General features: G+C 62.2%; 1 protein-coding gene across 5 annotated transcripts in view; it reads left to right on the top strand.

Annotated features, from left to right (window-relative positions):
- The first annotated feature begins 5,214 nt into the window (after positions 1-5,214).
- The window catches only part of LLGL1 (LLGL scribble cell polarity complex component 1), a 14,888-nt gene continuing 2,229 nt past the window's right edge, over positions 5,215-17,873 (top strand). The window contains exons 1-17 of one of the 5 annotated variants that reach the window (XM_069542967.1): positions 5,215-5,411; positions 8,582-8,679; positions 10,472-10,553; positions 10,644-10,774; positions 11,801-11,959; positions 12,053-12,215; positions 12,293-12,428; positions 12,717-12,771; positions 12,862-13,016; positions 13,088-13,311; positions 13,477-13,544; positions 14,501-14,654; positions 14,737-14,841; positions 15,211-15,503; positions 15,630-15,774; positions 15,849-16,002; positions 17,320-17,615. In XM_069542967.1, coding sequence (XP_069399068.1) covers positions 5,331-5,411; positions 8,582-8,679; positions 10,472-10,553; positions 10,644-10,774; positions 11,801-11,959; positions 12,053-12,215; positions 12,293-12,428; positions 12,717-12,771; positions 12,862-13,016; positions 13,088-13,311; positions 13,477-13,544; positions 14,501-14,654; positions 14,737-14,841; positions 15,211-15,503; positions 15,630-15,774; positions 15,849-16,002; positions 17,320-17,615 — 2,499 coding nt within the window. In that variant the 5' untranslated portion in view covers positions 5,215-5,330. The remainder of the gene's footprint in view (positions 5,412-8,581; positions 8,680-10,471; positions 10,554-10,643; positions 10,775-11,800; positions 11,960-12,052; positions 12,216-12,292; positions 12,429-12,716; positions 12,772-12,861; positions 13,017-13,087; positions 13,312-13,476; positions 13,545-14,500; positions 14,655-14,736; positions 14,842-15,210; positions 15,504-15,629; positions 15,775-15,848; positions 16,003-17,319; positions 17,616-17,873) is intronic. The other 4 variants (XM_069542969.1, XM_069542968.1, XM_069542966.1 and 1 more) reach the window with 4 other exon arrangements.

Here is a 17,873-nt window from a genome sequence, read left to right as displayed (position 1 = left end):
GGCCCCAGGGGAACAACGAGGGCTCCCTGCTGCTGCTGCCTGGCTCAGCCAAGGCCCCAGGGGTGGGTATGCAGGGTGGCCCAAGGGCTTGTGGGTCAGGGTTACCCCGGCTCCATGGACCTCCAGAGAGTTCTCTGTGACCCAGTGCTGCCACTCCAGGCTGGGACCCAGAACCTAACTCCCTAATTTCCACCCTCCCTGGACTCATTGTGAGTGAGGCCCTTTATGATCTGCCTGATTTAATTCTCATCTCAAACTCTGATATATCTTACCTGGGGCCCAGGCTCAAATCCTGACATTGCCATGTAAAAGCTCTGGGTGGATTACTTAAGCTCTCTGATCTTGGTTCCTTCCTATGTAAAACAGGCATAGGATGAAAGGAGTGACTATGGAGCCTGGCACAGATAAGTGTTCAGTGGTAATAAATGGTAGGAATTAACATTCGCCCCCATCTTGCAGATGAGTAAACTGAGGCCCAGAAAGATGAAGTGGCAGAGCAGGATTAGAACTTGGAGCCACAGAGAGAGACAAAGTACAGAACTCCACCTTCCAACAGGTCTGTGACAGTCCCCTGGAACCTCAAACCTGACACCCCTACAGGGAGAGGACAGGTACACCCAATCCCCCAGGTCCTTCCTATGAGCCAGCTGAGTCGACAAAAGCACAATGCAGACCTGGCTCAGGACCAGTGTCAGGGCTGGAGAGGGAGCCCTGGGCTGGAGGTCCGAAGACCCTTGGTGTGGTCCCCTACATGACCTTGGGGGGTCACTCCCCTGTAAAAGGAGGACAGGCTGGGTCTGCCCCCACCTCCCCTGCCAGGCCTTCCTTCTCTGGGGCCCCGCACACTGCTCACCCTCTGTGGGCTGATGGACCCAGAGCTGCTGCTCCTCCCCTATCCGGGCTGAAACCCACCATAAAGGATGAGGGCTACCCCAGCTTGGGCTCCCAGTACTCTCAGTCAGCCCCCCAACCCCGCTAGAACCCTCATCATCTTCTACCTCCGGCCCTGCCCGCCCGCCCCACCCCCAGCCCAGATTCCACTCCTGGAATCCTGGGGCTTGCCAGGCCCCTGGGGGAGCCGCCAGGAAGAAGCTGCTTGTGTGGTTTGGGCAGCAGAGGAGGGTCGTGGCCTTAGCCGGGATCTGGGCCAGCTCCTGGAAGGCAGTCCCGCCTCCCGCAGCCAGGCTCTCCAGACCGTCCTCCCATCCTGGGCTGCCCCTGTTCGGCCTCCCTGGGGGGCTTTCCTACCACCCCTTATCCCTGCCGTCTCAGCAGGTGGCCTTGGACCTTAGCTTCCATTTCCTGTCTATAAAGAGGGTTGTCCCTGTGACTACCTCCAGTGTCACCGCAAAGATCCAAGCAGATAAAGCACAAATGCAGAATCTAATGCGGTGCCTGCCTCTGAGGACACCCTGGATGCACGTCAGCCTGGCTCTGGGACACCCCTACTCTCCCCACATCCATCAACCACCAAGTCCTATGACCTTTGACTCCCAGTGTGGGTTATTTGCATTTTATATTTTTAATGCAACATTTAAACCACACTGAAAAATACTTAAGCCACATTACCACCCACGTGTGTTAACAGTTTGTCACACTTGCTTTCTGACTTTTTAAGATTAATGAATTCATGTATTTTATAAATGTGTTGAGTATCTGCTGTGTGCCAGGCACTGTTCTAGGCACTGGGGACACAGCTGTGAACAAAAGCATTCAAAACCAAGCCCTCAGGGAGCTCATTCTTAAACTGGGAGACAAATAATATATATAGACACTGGGTAAGAAGAGGCAGGCAGAGAGGAGCAGGCTGGGGAGGCGTCAGAAATCTAGAGGCCCTGGTGGCATGAGGTGGGGAATGGGTTCCTTGAACAAGTGTCATCAAGTCAGGACTAAAAGGAGGAGAAAAGTAAAGTGAAAGTTGCTCAGCTGTGTCCAGCTGTTTGCAGCCCCATGGACTGTAGTCTGCTGGGTTTCTCTGTCTGTGGAATTCTCCAGGCAAGAACACTGGAGTGAGTTGCCATTCCCTTCTGGGGATCTTCCGAACTCAGGACTAGAACCCTGAATCTGTAGGCGGATTCTTTACCATCTGAGCCACCGGGAAAGACTAAAAGGAGGGGAGGGATTTGGCAAAGTATCTCAGGCAAGGAAACAGCAAGTGCAGGTCTTCTGAGGAAGAAGCCCGCCTGGTACCTGTGAAGACTGGAGAGGTGGCCAGTTCAGAGCCGGCTCACCAGGGACAGATTCTGCCCAGCCTTGAGTTCCACTCCTGCTTAAATCATCTCACTGAGTCCTTACTGCGTTTTACAGATGGGGAAACTGATGGCCAGGTAAGATGGCTTACCAGAGGGTACCCAGCTAGCAAGAGGATGTCTTGGGATCTGAAGCCAGATCTAGGTCCCACCTCAGAGCTGGGCAGGGCCCTGGGATGGCCGAGGAGGAGGAGGAGGGTGTAGGGAGAGGCCACCCCACCCAGGAAATGCCTAGAAGTCCCAACCCGTCCCTGGCCCGAGGCTGACCTGAGGCTGGGAGGCTGCAGGACGGACCAGCTTTCCCTTCCGGTGCTGACTCAGGTGCCCTCCTGCTCCCCCACCTCCAGGACAGGTACAGGGGTCACCCGAGGTCAAGAAGACCCTGTGTGCATGCCCTTACCTCAGCTCCCCTGAGTCTGCTTCCTGCTCTGAGCAGGCTTGGCCCTGCTGCCCCGGGGCAACCGTGGTGATCACAGGCTGGGCCCAGGCTCTCGGGGGAGGGGAGGCACAAGCAGTCCTTGCTACCCCAGACCTGCCCTGTGCCTCTCCTAACCCTGCCCCATGTCTCAGTTTACCCATTTAACTCCTTTATAACCAGATCGGATGGGGCCAAGCTGGGGCCTCAGAGTCACCTGGTAAAGGGCTGTTTTAAAAGTCCAGACTCAGGCCCCACTCCATGGACATTCACACAGGTGTCGGGGAGCTCTGGCATTCTGGGAACCCCTGCTTGCCTGGGGCCCTCCTCTCTCTCCCTCCTGCCTTCTCTACTGTTGAACTGCCCCTCTCCACAACACCTACTCCGGGTCAGATGCCTCTTCTGGACTCCCAACACCCCCGGCATTCCCAGTATAGCACAGCAAACTCCGGGTTGCTGTGATCTTCACTCAGTTCTGTGTCCCTCTAGACTGGAGACTGAGAAAGGGCAAGGACCAGGGTGACCGAGGGGTGGAGCTCAAACAGCAATTACCAAGAACTCTAATGACAGCTGACTCCCACATGACACTTCCTGTCTGCCTGGCACAGTCTGGTCTCAGGGCTTTACAAATACTAATTCACCTCTTGTTCATAATGACCCTCTAAGGCAGGTAGAGGCTGAGCACCACAGAATTGATGCTTTTGAACTGTGGTGTTGGAGAACCCTTGAGAGTCCCTTGGACTGCAAGGGGATCAAACCAGTCAATCCTAAAGGAAATCAACCCTGAATATTCATTGGGAGGACTGATGCTGAAGCTCCAGTCCTTTGGCCACCTGATGTGAAGAGCTGTCTCATTAGAAAAGACCCTGATGCTGGGAAAGATTGAACGCAGGAGGAGAAGGGGACGACAGAGGACGAGATGGATGATATCACCAACTCAATGGACATGAGTTTGAGCAGGCTCCAGGAGATGGTGAAGAACAGGGCAGCCTGGCATGCTGCAGTCCATGGGGTAACAGAGTTGGACATGACTGAGCCACTGAACAACAAAAACAAAGGCAGGTACTAGGATTACCCACATTTTTTACAAATGAGGAAACCTGAGACACAGCTTAAATGTCTTGCTCTAGGTCGCACAGCTTCTAAAGGCGACTAAGGATGTGAATTAACACCTTCCTGACACTTCTCTGTGTGAGGCCTTCACTTTGCAGAAGAGGCCACTTAGGGCTCAGGCAGTCAAAATCAGCCAAGGGTGGGAGGGCAGGCACCAGAACCCAGGCCTCAGAGCACCCAAGTTGGGTGTAGGCAGTGGCCGCAGAGGCCTGATGCTTCTCAGTGCAGCCAGCTTGCCCCTTTGCCTGTGACCATCTGTCTTAGCTTCCTCCTCTAGAACACCGGGCTTTCCTCCCTCTCAGGACTGTTGAGAGCACTTAATCAGCTGAAACCAGGAGAGGGTTGTGAACAGTGCTTGCCACATCTGTGGACACTCAAGCCTTGTTCTTATCATCTTCCCTCCTCTCACCTCCCTGCTCCCCAGCTCATCCTTTTTCCAGATCCAACCCCAAGGAAGGGCTGAGCAGGGCTGACATGGGTGGGGTGCGGGGGTTGGGCCTGTGCCTTGGCAGATGCCTGGGGTCACAAGTCAGGCACGCCTCCCTTGACACAGCTGGTGGGGTGTGGGCCAAGTCTGTCAGCCCCACCTAAGCTTCTGGGACCCTGAGCCCAGAGCAGCCTATTCTCAGCCTTGGAAGGGAAGGTTCAGCCTTCAGGCCATTGTCCAGATGAGAAAAAGAAGCCTGGGAGGTGGTTAGGGGACAGGCCATCCTCTCTCAGAGTCGAGGGGGTGCAACTTTGTTTAACAGTTCTCTGCGCAGGGAGGCCCTCCCTCCATCTTGGAGAAGGCCGGATCCAATCTCAGGACCAAATGCCAGCTCCCAAGGAAAGGTCTCTACTCCCAACTGGGTCTCCATCCTCTTCAGCTCGTGGTGCACCTAAGAATCCCCCGTGAGGCCACCAGAGCTTCTTAATGTAGAATCCTGGAGGTGCAGTAGTTCCCCAGGGGCTGGGGGCGGAGGAGGGCATTCCCGACCGACCACCCACCTGGGACAAGAGCATGGCGTGGGCGGTATTCTGGCCCACTGAGGTCCACGTCGGGTCCCGGGAAACCTGTCAAACATAATACAACTAGCCATCACTGGGCCAGTAGCGCAGATGGGGAAACTGAGGCTGGGGGCTAGGGAGTGGCCCTGGTCAGAGCTTTCTTGGCTTTAAGGACGGGGCTGCCTCAACCTGGGTGTGCTTATCGCTGGCTCCTGGCAGGAAGGGAAAAACCTCCTCCGCGTTGGGGAACGCGCGCTGCCGCTTAAAAACCAGTCCCCTGCCGTCCACGCCGAAGCCCCGCTTGCGGACTACAAGTCCCGGCAGGCCCCGCACCAAGGCGCACGCGCGGTGGGGCGTGCTCGCGAGCGCCCACTGAGTGCCAGGCAGGGGCGGGGGCGGGCGGTGTGAGGGTCGTCCATTGGCCGAGCTGCGCGTCCGTCGGACAGCCCCGCCCCGTGCAGGCCCTGCCCCGCCGCGCCCGCGCCTGGCTCCCGCCCGCCCGCGCCTCAGGACCGGCGGGGCCGCGCGGCGCATCCTGCGGGCGGCGGCGGGCGGCCGGGCGCAAGATGATGAAGTTTCGGTTCCGCAGGCAGGGCGCAGACCCGCAGCGCGAGAAGCTCAAGCAGGAGCTCTTCGCCTTCCATAAGGTGCGGCGGCGGGCCGGGGGCAGCTGGCTGGGGGCGGGGGCCTGGCCGGAGCCACGTCGGGCCGGGGGAGGGGGCGCACGCCGGGCCGGGCCGGGCCGCCCAGCTCCGCTCCGCCCGAGCCGTGCGCCTGCATCCCTGCCCTCCGCTTCCCCAGCTCATGTCTCCGCGCCTCGGACTTCGCTGCCCTCTCCCCGAGGGGCCTCTCCGCCTCCGTGCGGCTCTCAACTCTCTCTGGTTCCACTCGCTGCCTCTTTATCTCTTTCTTGGGGACCTCGGCGCCCCTGCGCAGCCCTTGGGCCCGATTTGTTTTGCTTTCGCACCCAGGCTGCTGGGGAGGAGTGCTGAGTGGGGGCAGATGTTGGGGGGTGGGGCTGGGAAATCCCTTCCCGGTTCCTCCTCCCTTCCCCCACTGCCTGGGACTCCCGCCTGAGCTGTGCCCGGCCTGCCCGGGGCTCCAGGGGGGATGCCTGGCCGTGTAACCAACTGCACTTCGAATCCTGGGGTCTCAGTTTCCCTTGCGATGAAATGGGGCCACTGTCTTCCCTGCAGCGGACTCTGTCGCGGGGGCAGCCTACCCACCGATTCTGGAGCCTTGGCGGAGGTGGGGGTGGAGGGCTGCTCCTCCCTTTCTTTCCTGGGTAGGGCCAGAGGGGCCGCGGGAAAGGGGCTGCCTTCAGCCCCGCCTCCCTACGCTGGTGTGTGGTTGAGAGAGGCCCGGCCTGCCCCTTGCTAACTGCCCCCAGGGGTGTCACTTCTGGCTTCAGTTTTACACCCAAGCCCTCTGATCACAGGCGCCCTTGCTGCTCTTGGGGCTTCGAGTCGTTATGCTCACATGAGGGTGACAAAGTTGAGGTTCACAGAACTGACGACTTGGCCAGAGACGGAGTGAGCGGGGGCTTGGTCTTTGTGCGCCCTTGTCAGTGGGATTTGACTTCAGCTTGAGAGCCAGGGCCCCTTGGAGGGGCTGCTGTAGGTCCTGAGCGGCTGGCAGGAGACCCTGGTCCAGGGAGACGCTCTTTGGGCACTGCTCCTGCACTGGCCGAGGCCGGGACGTTTCTCAGGGCAGACAGGGTTTCCCAGGTGGCAATAGAGGGTGCCAGGATCCTCTGGCTTGCTGGCCGAGGGGCCCAGAGTGGAGTCTAGCGCTCAGGGGTTCCCAGGTGGCCCCTTCCTATGCTGAGTGACTGAGGGTGAGCCCCTCGAGGTGAGAGGACAGTGTGGTGGGGCAGGTGTCATGCTAAGGTGTCACTTCCTCAGCCAGGGAGTCGAGGTGTGAAGCTGGGGCCCCAGAAAGGTGGAGGGAAGGCGCTCCCCCATCTGGCCCCTTGTGGCAGAAGCTGGGCTCCATGCTAGGGTGGGCAAGGCCGCATTCTGAGTGGGCAGCAGTGGTAGGAGGGGGGTGGACTTAGGCAGAGGGTCACTAGAGGGACTGGCAGGTGATCACTAGAAAATAGGTCCCAGGGACTTCCCTGGTGGTCCAGTGGTGAAGACTGTGCTTCCACTTCCTGGGGCTCGGGTTCGATCCCTGGTCCAGGAACTAAGATCCCACATGCCGTGTGGCAACACCAACAAGCAAAAACAAAAAGCCTCAGATTCCCAAGTGGCCAGGGGTGGAGGGTGGTCAGGGTGAGTGTGGACTTTGGACTGTCTTGGGTCCAAATCCCAGCCCTGCCCCTGGTTGCCTGTTGTGTGTCCACTCTGTGTCATCTTAACACATACTGCCTTGAGGGGCCAGTGTCCTAGCTGGGGAGACAGTGAGAAGATGAAACGGGGAGTGGGGTGTGCAGCTGGCAATGGCTGGGCTGGTGGTCAGTGCCATGGAGGAAGTCAGGCAGGTGAGGGTGTAGAGGGGTGGCTGCTGAGCCAGCGGTTGTCTCCTGAGGTGGGGGAAGGCTCCACAGTGGGGAGGGCACATGCCAGGTAGAGGGATTGTGGTGGGTGTTCTGGTCCTGAGGCAAGAAGCTTCCATGGTGGACTGGAGGAGAGCGGAAGGCCAGCAGCCAGGGGTCCATGGAAGGGAGGTCGGAGAGGGCCAGGTGGTAAGGACTAGGCTTTTGACTTGGAGTGAGCTGGGGGTCCCTGAGGGTCCTGAACAGAGGAGCAGGCCACAGGACCTGGTCAGGTCCAGTGTGGGCACGGCGGTGCCAGTGTTTGCCACCCCTCCCTGGTCCAGTGGTCCACTCTGTCCTCAGGTGGGATCCCCAGTGCCTGGATGGGAAGCTGAGGCTCGCACAGTGCTGTGACTTGCCCAGGGCCGAGCCAGCTGCTCAGACAACTCAGTCCTTGCCTGGATGGGCTGCGGCTGGAGAAAGACACAGGCCTCAGGGGACTAGGGGTTCTTATAAAACCTGTGTGTTGATGACGCAGTGCTCAGGAGGAACTGGCAGCCACATGTGGTATCCCACCTTGGTATTGGAGGCTGGGGCCCAGAGGTGCAGCCCCTGGGGAGGGCTCCTAACCAGGCCTCGGGGTTGATTAGGGGTTCCTTGTGTCGGTGGGCGGGTAGGGGAACCAGGGCTTTGCCAGGAGCAGGGAATCCGGTGGGAGCTGTTCCATCAACACCCCCAGTGTGCAGCACTGCCTACTACCCTGACCAGGGATGGGTGGGAACCATGTCCCCCAGTTTCCAGATCGGAACCTGAGTCTGGGAGGTGCGTGACACCTTCAGGGACTGGGCAGGTAGCACCCTCTGTCTGGGCCCCCCTCTTCCTGTCTCTGGGGCTGGGAGTGGGGAGCAGCCCTGGTTCAGGGGAGTCAAGAGCCTCTGCCTAGCCAACCTTGGGTGCTGGTCTCTGACCGCCACGCAGAGCCTGTGTGTGTGGGGTACCAAGGACTGCACCCCAGTTCAATCTGCCTGGGTGAGTGGGGTGCAGAGCCTACCCTGTGGGGCAGCTGGGGTTCGCATCTGTGCCCGCGCATCCTCCCTTGCGAGCCCCATTCTGTTTGTTGTCGTGGACCCAAGTGTCAAGTGGGATGGGTCTTGGCTGGGAAGGCCTGTGGTGGGGCCAGGGCTCAGGCCCTTCCTCACCCTCTGGAAGTTGGTCATCCATCTCGCAGCTGAGGACACTGAGGTTGGGGGGCCGGGCATGCAGCAGGGACAGAGCTGGAGACTGCCTTGGGTGGGCCTCGGGTGGGGGCTGTGCCTTGCAAACACCCCCACCTCCCTGCAGACCGTGGAGCATGGCTTCCCCAACCAGCCCAGTGCGCTGGCCTTTGACCCTGAGCTTCATATCATGGCCATTGGCACCCGGTCTGGGGCCGTCAAGATGTATCCTTTGGGATTGTGGCTAATGTGCGGGGCGCTGGGCTGGGCCCCTGGTGGAGGTCGTGCAGCTGCTGCCCTGAGGCGGCGCCTCAGAGATGAAGGGGTCCACAGCTGCCCATCGCTGCAGCCAGTTACCTCAGCAACCCTCCCGTTGTCCCAGCAGCTGTGACTGGGGAGGTGGGCCGGGGCTGGCAGCACACGGTCCCCAGCAAGGGTGGCGGGAGGACCAGAGTCACAGCAGGCCTTACCCTTGAAACCGGGTGCACACGTGTGCCGGCCTGAAGACACGTATGTCCAGCCGAGGGCTGGGGGCAGTGCCAGGCTCGGCGTGGCGAGCGCAGCGCAGCCCCCACCTGGATGCTGGCCCCGCACAATGGGCCTGTGAGCCGCACAAAGGGCCATTTTCCTGAGAGCTCCAAGGGGAGGGGCGGGGCGGGGGAGGTTGGCAGCTGGATGCCTCCTTCCTGCTGTGGAGCAGCCCACCCCCACTGCAAGAGGTGAGTCCCCCAGGTGGGGCCCAGGTGCAGGGTCTGGCTGGCCACCACAGGGTAGGATGGGATCTCCCCATCCGGGACTCGGGGCACCGGTCGGGCAGTTGTGAGTTTGCCAGCTCCAGGGACCAAGTGGAGGGGCTGGGTCTAGGTGCCCCCTCCTCTTCCGTGGACACCGAGGCATCAGTGGGACAGGGAGGAGACGGTCCCCTGGTCGTCTGCACCAGGCTGCTGCCTGCCCAGGAGGCCCCTCCCTGCCTGCTGCTCCTGCCTCCAGCTGCTGCCTGCCTGTGGGAGCCGTGGTCCCATGGCCCCTTCTCCCTGGCACAGTGTGTCTCTGCAGGTGGTGGGGTCTTTCTAGTGCACCAGCCCCTCATGCTGACAAAGGATGGGCAGCCAGACGGCCTCAGAGGAGGACAAGCCCCCCGACCCCAGACCGCTCCTGCCCATGCCCTGGGTTAGGAAACTGGGGCTGCCCGCAGGGGCCATTCCACCCCCCAGTCTGGCCTATCTCCCTGGCGACCTGGTTCCCGCCCAGCACTCCTGCCCCTCTTTTGTCCCGTTGTCTGTGTTCTCCCGGCTCCAGCTCCAAGCAACGGCTCCTGCCTTGTCTCCCAGCAACGTTGCTGACCCCAGCCTAGTCCTCCCCCTTGGGGCCCCTCGGCCCGCCGTCCACAGTGAAGCCTGAGGTTGCTGGGACGCTGGCTCTCACACCGGGCACTTGTAGTCAGGCATCCACCTCTCCAAGTCCCTGGGGCCTCTCCCAACTCAGTGGGGGCTGCCAGCCCCACGAGGACATGAATTTCCTGGCCTGCAGCTGGCAGCGGCCTGTGGTTGTGGAGAGGCAGCCTGGACTCTGCTCTGTCCCCGGCTTCCTGGGCCTGGCATCTCTGCCCATGATGCCAATGTGCCAGGCCACCTCTTGCGCCCACAGACCCGTGAGGCTGACACAGGGCCATGAGCTGGGCCCAGGCCAGGTGTGCCGGGAGAACTTGCGTTCTTAGGTGTCCTGTGTCTGCCCCAGGAGGCAGGCGAGCAAGTCACTGGCCGGTTTTACAGATGAGGAAGGGAAAGCCATACGCAGCACTGACTTGCAGGACTGAATGGGTCTGCATCCTGAGTGCAGTGCTTCTTCCAGAGAGGAGCCCCCAAACCTGGGAGGGCCCCTGGACAGGGCTAGGTGACACCCCTCCCCGTGTCACCGGGGGCCTGATGCAGTGGTCCTGAGGAGGCGGGGCTAGGTGATCCCTGGTGTTGGTGTCCTGGCCTGTGCCTGCTTTCCACCCTTGACCCGTCACCCTCAGCTACGGTGCCCCTGGCGTGGAGTTCACGGGCCTGCACCGAGATGCGGCCACTGTCACCCAGATGCATTTCCTGCCTGGTCAGGTGAGCCTCGGCCCCGCTGCCGGCCCCCAGAAACCCCCTGCCCCGTCCCCGACCCCAGTCAGCTTAGTCCTGGTCTTACTCACCCGCCAGGGTCGAGTCCTGACCCTGCTGGATGACGACAGCCTCCACCTGTGGGAGATTGTCCACCATGACGGCTGCGCCCACCTGGAAGAAGCCCTCCACTTCCAGGCACCCAGTTGGCCTGGCTTTGACGGCGCCAGGTACCAAGGGGCTTGGCCAGCTGTGGCTGCCAGATGTAGTGAGGGGCCTGTGAAGGTGCAGTGGGGACAGGAAGCTGCCCCAGGGCTGGGACTCGGGGTGGGGTGGTGCACGTCGGCCTGGGCCTGGGTCCAGAGAGCTGCTCGGTGGACTTTGTGGGCGTCCCAGGTGAGCCCATGGTCAGCAGGGAGGGTCTGTGCCCTGGCACTGCCGGGGCCCAGGAGGCCCTGGGTTGGGGAGGGTGTGTCCCAGAGCCTGGGGAGTGGCCCTGTGCCCCTGCAGTGAGGGGGGCATCTGGGGCAGGAACTGACCATAGCACCGGTCCTCTGAACCCTTAGACAGGGGCAGGACAATGGGCCCTACTGTGCAAGGAGGAGAGGGCAGGTCATAACAAGAAGGGTTTCCCTTGGTTGTGAAGTGCTGGCAGGACGCCCCGGGGGGCAACAGCATGGGCGTCAACGCTCAGGGGGAGAGGAAGGGGCCTTGTGGTTCCTGGCCCGCAAGCCCTTGTTGGAATGGCTGCAGCAAGTCTGACCAGGACACAAGATGCCCATCCAGCTCAGAAATAGGCTTGTCCTGCTTGGGCTTGGACCCAGTGTGGATCGGGGTGTTCCAGCTCTTGCAGGGGAGTGATCGGAGGCCCCCTCCAGGGTTAGGGAGATGTCTGAAGACATGGGGCTTCCTGGTGGGGCTTGGAGGCAGAGTCCTGGAGCTTGTGGTCCCTGCCTAGGCAGGAGCTGGTTCCTGCCGCCATCCCCTCTGGGTCGGGGGAAGAGCTCCAGGGCCTGTCTCCAAGACCTGGGGACCTATTTTTATCCCTCTCCCTGCCGACGTCCTGGTGAATAATTGAGTGAGCTGGCTATGGTGTCTGTAGCCACCACCGTGGCCTTCCTGGGCGCCAGCCCCCTGCATGACCAGGGCCCAGCAAGTCCAGAGGGGCTGTATTGAGCTGACAGTCACGGGCCCCCGTGCCCTCCCCAGCAAGTGTGCAGGCTCCCACCCTCACCTGCTTCCCCTCGGCGCCACAGCGGCCTGCCCAGCCTCGCCCACATCACAGTGGTCCTGCTGGTGGCTGTGGGTGACATGGCTGCCCTGGGCACCGAGGGAGGAAGCATCTTCTTCCTGGATGTTCCCACCCTGACGCTGCTTGAGGGGCAGACCCTGGGCCCAGACGAGGTTCTGCGAAGGTGAGAGGCCACCCAGCTTCCCTGTGCCCCCTCCCCCAGCCCCCCGCCCCCTCACTGGCCACCCTGTCCGCTCACTCCCTCTGCCGCCTTCAGCGTGCCTGATGACTACCGATGTGGGAAGGCGCTGGGCCCCGTGGAGTCACTCCAGGGACACCTGCGGGACCCCACCAAGATCCTCATCGGCTACAGCCGGGGCCTGCTGGTCATCTGGAACCAGGCCGCTCGCTGTGCCGAGCGCATCTTCCTGGGGAACCAGGTGTGTGGGTGAGGCTGGCGGCCACCCGGGGCCTCTGCTCATGGCCGCCAAGCTCACACCTTTCTCCCGCCCCACAGCAGCTGGAGAGCGTGTGCTGGGAGCGCAGTGGCCACACAGTGGTTAGCTCGCACAGCGACGGCAGCTACGCCATCTGGGCCGCGGACACCGGTGACTCCCCAGCAGTGCAGCCCACCGTGGCCACCACGCCCTACGGTGAGTGTGGGGGACCTGTGTAGGGTTGGCTGTGACCCCAAGCTCCAGTGCCTCAGTGGGGGAACTTCAGGGTGGATGTGTGGAAGGTGGCAGGACCAGGCCAAAGGTGAGACCATCCCCTCTGCCCCACATTGGGTAGCGTGCCTTCCCCTTGGGATGTAGGGAACAGCCACCCAGTGGGGATGATGGAGGCAGGAGGGGGATGGGGCAGTGGTGAGAAATGCAATCCAGGGCCCTCAGGTCCCTGCCTGAGAGCCTGCAAGTGAGGCCATTGCTGTCCCCCTACAGGCCCCTTCCCCTGCAAAGCCATCAATAAGGTCCTGTGGCGAAGCTGTGCGTCTGGGTAGGTGGGGCCTGCCTGGGGGTAGGGTCGTGGGGGTAGGCTCTCCCGGAGCCCCACCAGCTGCTCACGTGGCTTTCTCACCCTGAGCAGTGAGCACTTCGTCATCTTCAGCGGTGGCATGCCCCGCGCCAGCTATGGTGACCGCCACTGTGTGAGCGTGCTCCAGGCTGAAACCCTGGTGACACTGGACTTCACCTCCCGCGTCATCGACTTCTTCACGGTGCACAGCACGCGGCCTGAGGATGGTGCGTACCCAACCCCCCCAAGGACCCAGCCCCGCACGTCTGCGGCTGCGCTCACCCACCCTGTCCTGCAGAGTTCGATGAGCCCCAGGCCCTCGCTGTGCTGCTCGAAGAAGAGCTGGTGGTGCTGGACCTGCAGACACCCGGCTGGCCGGCTGTACCCGCCCCGTACCTGGCCCCCCTGCACTCTTCCGCCATCACCTGCTCGGCCCATGTCGCCAATGTCCCTGCCAAGCTGTGGGCCCGCATTGTGAGCGCCGGGGAGCAGCAGAGCCCCCAGCCGGCCTCTGGGGCCTCGGTGTGTGCCCGGGGGGGAAGGTGGGGCAGGGGTCCCCTGGGGGTGTACTGCAGGCTGGGCCCGAAGAGGGGATGTGGCAGATGTAAGTGGGACACCTGCTTGGTCTTTGCGTCCTGCACGTGGCACCTGGCATGACTTCAGCTTACACCCGTCTCCATCCCCCAGAGCTGGCCCATCACTGGGGGCCGGAACCTGGCTCAGGAGCCATCCCAGCGAGGCCTGCTGCTGACCGGGTAGGTGACACCTCTCCAGCCCAGTTGTGACGGGTGTGTGAGTGTGTGTGTGTGGGCTAGCAGGGTCTGGTGGCACCTGCGCAGGTACAAGAAGGGCTGTCCTGGGTCTGGCGGGTGCTGACCTGCCCACTGACTCAGGCCTGGCCCCTGGTGGGATCAGGTCACCCTCTTCCACCGGGTGCATCAGGTGAAGCCTCCCTAGACTCTGGTTTAAGGCCCATCCCTCCTTCTTGATGAAACTGAGCTCCACCCACTCAGCCTGCCCCGGGACCGGAAAATCTGGGCCAGCCCACGCCTAGCTGCCCAGGGCAGGTGCCGGAGAGCCCAGCCTGGGCCTGGCGGGCGCCGACGTGCCCGGTGACTCAGGCCCCACCTTCTTGCCCAGCCCCTGCCGTCTGCCTGTGCCGGGACCCTCAGGCCTCTGGAGGTGTCCTGGCCAGCCTGCAGACTTTCAGCTTTTCCCGCCCTGGCTCTGGGCTGCCGCCACCGACTCGGGCCCCTGACCTGGGCTCTATGGCTATGTCCTGGGCTGCACCCCCAGCTTCATCTGCTCCTTCCCTGCTTCCTTCTGGCCTCCCCAGGTTAAATGCTCCTGCCCTAGCACACTCCTCTGCTCTGGGGCATCTCTGGTCACGTGTTCTGGAGGCCCCTGGGGGCAGAACCCCCATGGTCCTCTGTCCTCTGAGTCACTTCTCCACACCTTTTCTCATTATTTCCAGTGATATTTCTGCACCTTCTCACCCTCTCTGCGGGGAAGGGCCCAGGCGCTGTGGCCTGGCATACAGTAGGTGCTTAGTACTTGCTTGCTCTATACAGTTGGTGCTTCCTGTTTGCTGTATGCAGTAAGAGTCTAGTCAGTGTTTGGCCTAGGTGCTGGGGGCCCAGTGAGCGGTTGCTGGCTGAATGGACGTGAAGGGGTGGGGTGGGGCCCTGGGCCTGATGCTGCCTCTCCGCAGCCACGAGGACGGCACAGTGCGCTTCTGGGACGCCTCCGGTGTGGCCCTGCGACCGCTCTACAAGCTCAGCACTGCTGGCCTCTTCCAGACGGACTGCGAGCACGCGGACAGCTTGGCCCAGGCCGCCGAGGACGACTGGCCACCCTTCCGCAAGGTGCGAGCCCCCCACCCCTTCCCGGCCCGGGGAGCCTGGTCTGGGCTCTGCCTTGTCACCAGTTCCCCTCCCACCCCCGCAGGTGGGCTGCTTCGACCCCTACAGCGACGACCCGCGGCTCGGCGTGCAGAAGGTGGCGCTCTGCAAGTACACGGCCCAGATGGTGGTGGCTGGCACTGCGGGTCAGGTGCGGCCGAGGTGTTGCCAGGGCTGCGGGGCTCGAGGGCTTCTGGCGGGTCCGGTAGGGTGCTAGAGCAGTCGGCCTGGCAGAAACCCAGAGGTGGAAACAGGGGAGGCCAGCTGGGGCCTTGGGACCCTCACAGGGTTGGGGCTGGGGCAGGAGCACCTGTGTTAAGTGAACCCTGGGAGGGCGGGGCCTGCAGGTTTTGATCTCCATGGTGTTGCTCAGTGAGGGCCCTGGTATACAGTAGGCACCAGTCAGTGCTTATTCAGAGGATGCTCTCCAGACACTCCTGGAAGCACCCTGGCAGTGGTGTCACTGGCTCGGGCTGGGTGGGGGTGCCCTGTCCTCCAAGCTGACTGCCCCCCCGACCAGGTGCTGGTGCTGGAGTTGAGTGACACGCCGGCAGAGCAGGCGGTGGGCGTGGCCAGCCTGGACCTGCTGCAGGACCGCGAGGGCTTCACATGGAAAGGCCATGAGCGGCTGAGCCCGCGCCTGGGACCGCTGCCCTGGCCAGCCGGCTTCCAGCCCCGCGCTCTCATCCAGTGCCTGCCACCAGCCGCCGTCACAGCCGTCACACTCCACGCTGAGTGGGGCCTCGTGGCCTTCGGGACCAGTCACGGCTTTGGCCTCTTTGACTACCTGCGCAGGAGCCCCGTGCTGGCCAGGTGGGTGTGAGCAAGCCCCTCCTGAGGTTCACGGGGGCACTGCCAGCCTCGCAGGGCCCCGCTGGGGGAGGTCTGCCCCTCGGCTGCTGGACTTGTGCTTCCCTGATGGCTGGCCTGCACCCCCAGGTGCACCCTGCACCCCAGCGACTCCCTGGCCATGGAGGGGCCGCTGTCCCGTGTGAAGTCGCTCAAGAAGTCGCTGCGCCAGTCCTTCCGGCGCATCCGCAAGAGCCGTGCATCGGGCAAGAAGCGGATGGTCGCCGGCAGCAAGGTGGGGCGGCAGGCAAGGCGGTCAGGGTGATGGGGGCGGGGGCAGGATGGTGGCCCGACCTTGCGCCCCTCCAGTTGCAGGAGGCCAACGCACAGCTGGCGGAGCAGGCCGGTCCCCAGGATGTGGAGGTTACGCCCGTGCAGCGCCGCATTGAGCCCCGCTCAGCCGACGACTCCCTCTCGGGTGTTGTGCGCTGTCTCTACTTTGCAGACACCTTCCTTCGAGATGGTGAGACTGGGCGGGGTGGGCAACCAAGGGTGGTGTGTCCTTGGTCCTCTGGGAAATGGGTGATGGGGTGGACCTGTGCCTTCTGGAAGGCTGAAAAACAGTGTGCCTCCTGAGTACCAGGCTGTGCTGGCGACAGGGTGCCCTGACCCCCAGCAGCCCCTGGAACAACCAGGGTGAGGCTCGGTGAGTGGGTGGGGCGGGCCTTAGACCTGGGCAGAGAAGGGAGCCCAGGATCTGGGGAAAGTACGGGCTGTAGCCCCAAGGCCTAGGCGGATGTGACTCGCCTGGGCAGTATGACTGGAGCAGAGGGCAGGCCTGGGAGGAGCTGGTTTTGACCCCAAGTGGCCAGAGCTCCGGCAGGTCCTACCTAGGGCAGTGGTGCATTGGGGTTTATGGACAGAGCTGCAAATCAATTTAACTTGGTAATGGGGCATTTCAGCCCCGCACCGACTGCCCACCTGTTCTACATACATCGTGTATCTTGTAAACACGATTTAAACGTAACGAAGGTCACTGGGCAGCTCAGGGTGTGTCTGGTGGACGTCACTTCTGGCACAGGGCCTGTGTCAAAGCCCGGAGTGTGGCTACTGATGGCTGGCTACTGTTGCCTGTCACCCTCGGCCCACAGGGGACCCCATTCATCTCGGAAATGCCTTCTCAGAGTTGGGATGGGGTCAGCGTCCAGCTCGCGTGTGCGTGGTATCTCTGCTTCTTTCCTCCTCCATCTGGGAGGGGAGCCCCCCACTTCTAATGTCATTTGTTGAGGGCCCCTTTGTCTGGGGGATCTTACTACTGTCTACATGTGGCAGCCCGGGTGACCTGGTTCCACTGTCTCCCTGAGAAGCATGGCTTCCTGTTGCTCACCTGTTTGTTGCTCGGGTATCCCCTCCATCCCAACTAAGATTGTTGCTGAGGCCACCAGGCCATTGAGGGTGCACATTGTGACTGCCCGGTCCACCCGCACCCCAGTGTTTTTAGCTCACTGTCTACTCAAGAGCCTTCCCTTTCCTAAGGGAGTTGAACTGTGTGGTGTGCATCCTGGATGGGCCCGGGACTTGGTGCCTGGGTGCTCTGAGGGTGGGGCCCGAGTCCAAGTCTTTGGGGGACTGGTGATGAGCTGCGTCACTGGGATGCTAGGAGAGGTCTGAAAAGGTCAGGGTCCAGTTTGATGTGCCTGTGGAGAGACCCTAGAGGTCACTCCTGTGCCTGCAGGGGCCGGCCGGAGTCACCAGGGATGTAGGAGAGACAGTCCAGGATCCCAGGGCACCAGAGGGGAGGGGTGGCACACACCCACCTCACCAGCCTGTCTCCCCACAGCGGCCCACCATGGCCCCACCATGTGGGCGGGCACCAACTCGGGCTCCGTGTTTGCCTATGCACTGGAGGTCCCAGCGGCAGTGGCGGGTGGTGAGAAGCGGCCAGAGCGGGCGGTGGAGGCTGTGCTGGGCAAGGAGGTGCAGCTGATGCACCGTGCCCCGGTGGTGGCCATCGCGGTGCTGGATGGGCGCGGCCGTCCACTGCCGGAGCCCTACGAGGCCTCACGGGACCTTGCACAGGCGCCTGACATGCAGGGTGGCCACGCCGTGCTCATCGCGTCTGAGGAGCAGTTCAAGGTGATTAGTCTCCAAGACCCCTTGGGGTTCTCGTCTCCTGGACACCCTGGACCCTTGGCCTGCATACATCCCTGCTCACTGGGACCTCCTGAGAGCCTCCAGCCATGGCAGAGGCACCTTGGGGAACCCTGGTGCCCCTCAGGACCCTTGAGCACTCCCTTGGGTGGTCTGGAAGGAGCTTGTGGTGTGGGGTACTGGCTTCCAACTTGACCACCCAGCGTGACTGGCTTTGCCACAGGTGGAGGGGCCTGGGAGGTT

The sequence above is a fragment of the Ovis canadensis genome, chromosome 11 (assembly GCF_042477335.2).
Source record: "Ovis canadensis isolate MfBH-ARS-UI-01 breed Bighorn chromosome 11, ARS-UI_OviCan_v2, whole genome shotgun sequence".
NCBI lineage: Eukaryota > Metazoa > Chordata > Mammalia > Artiodactyla > Bovidae > Ovis > Ovis canadensis.
Note: the sequence above shows the minus strand (reverse complement) of the source record. Positions and strands in the feature narration are given on the sequence as shown.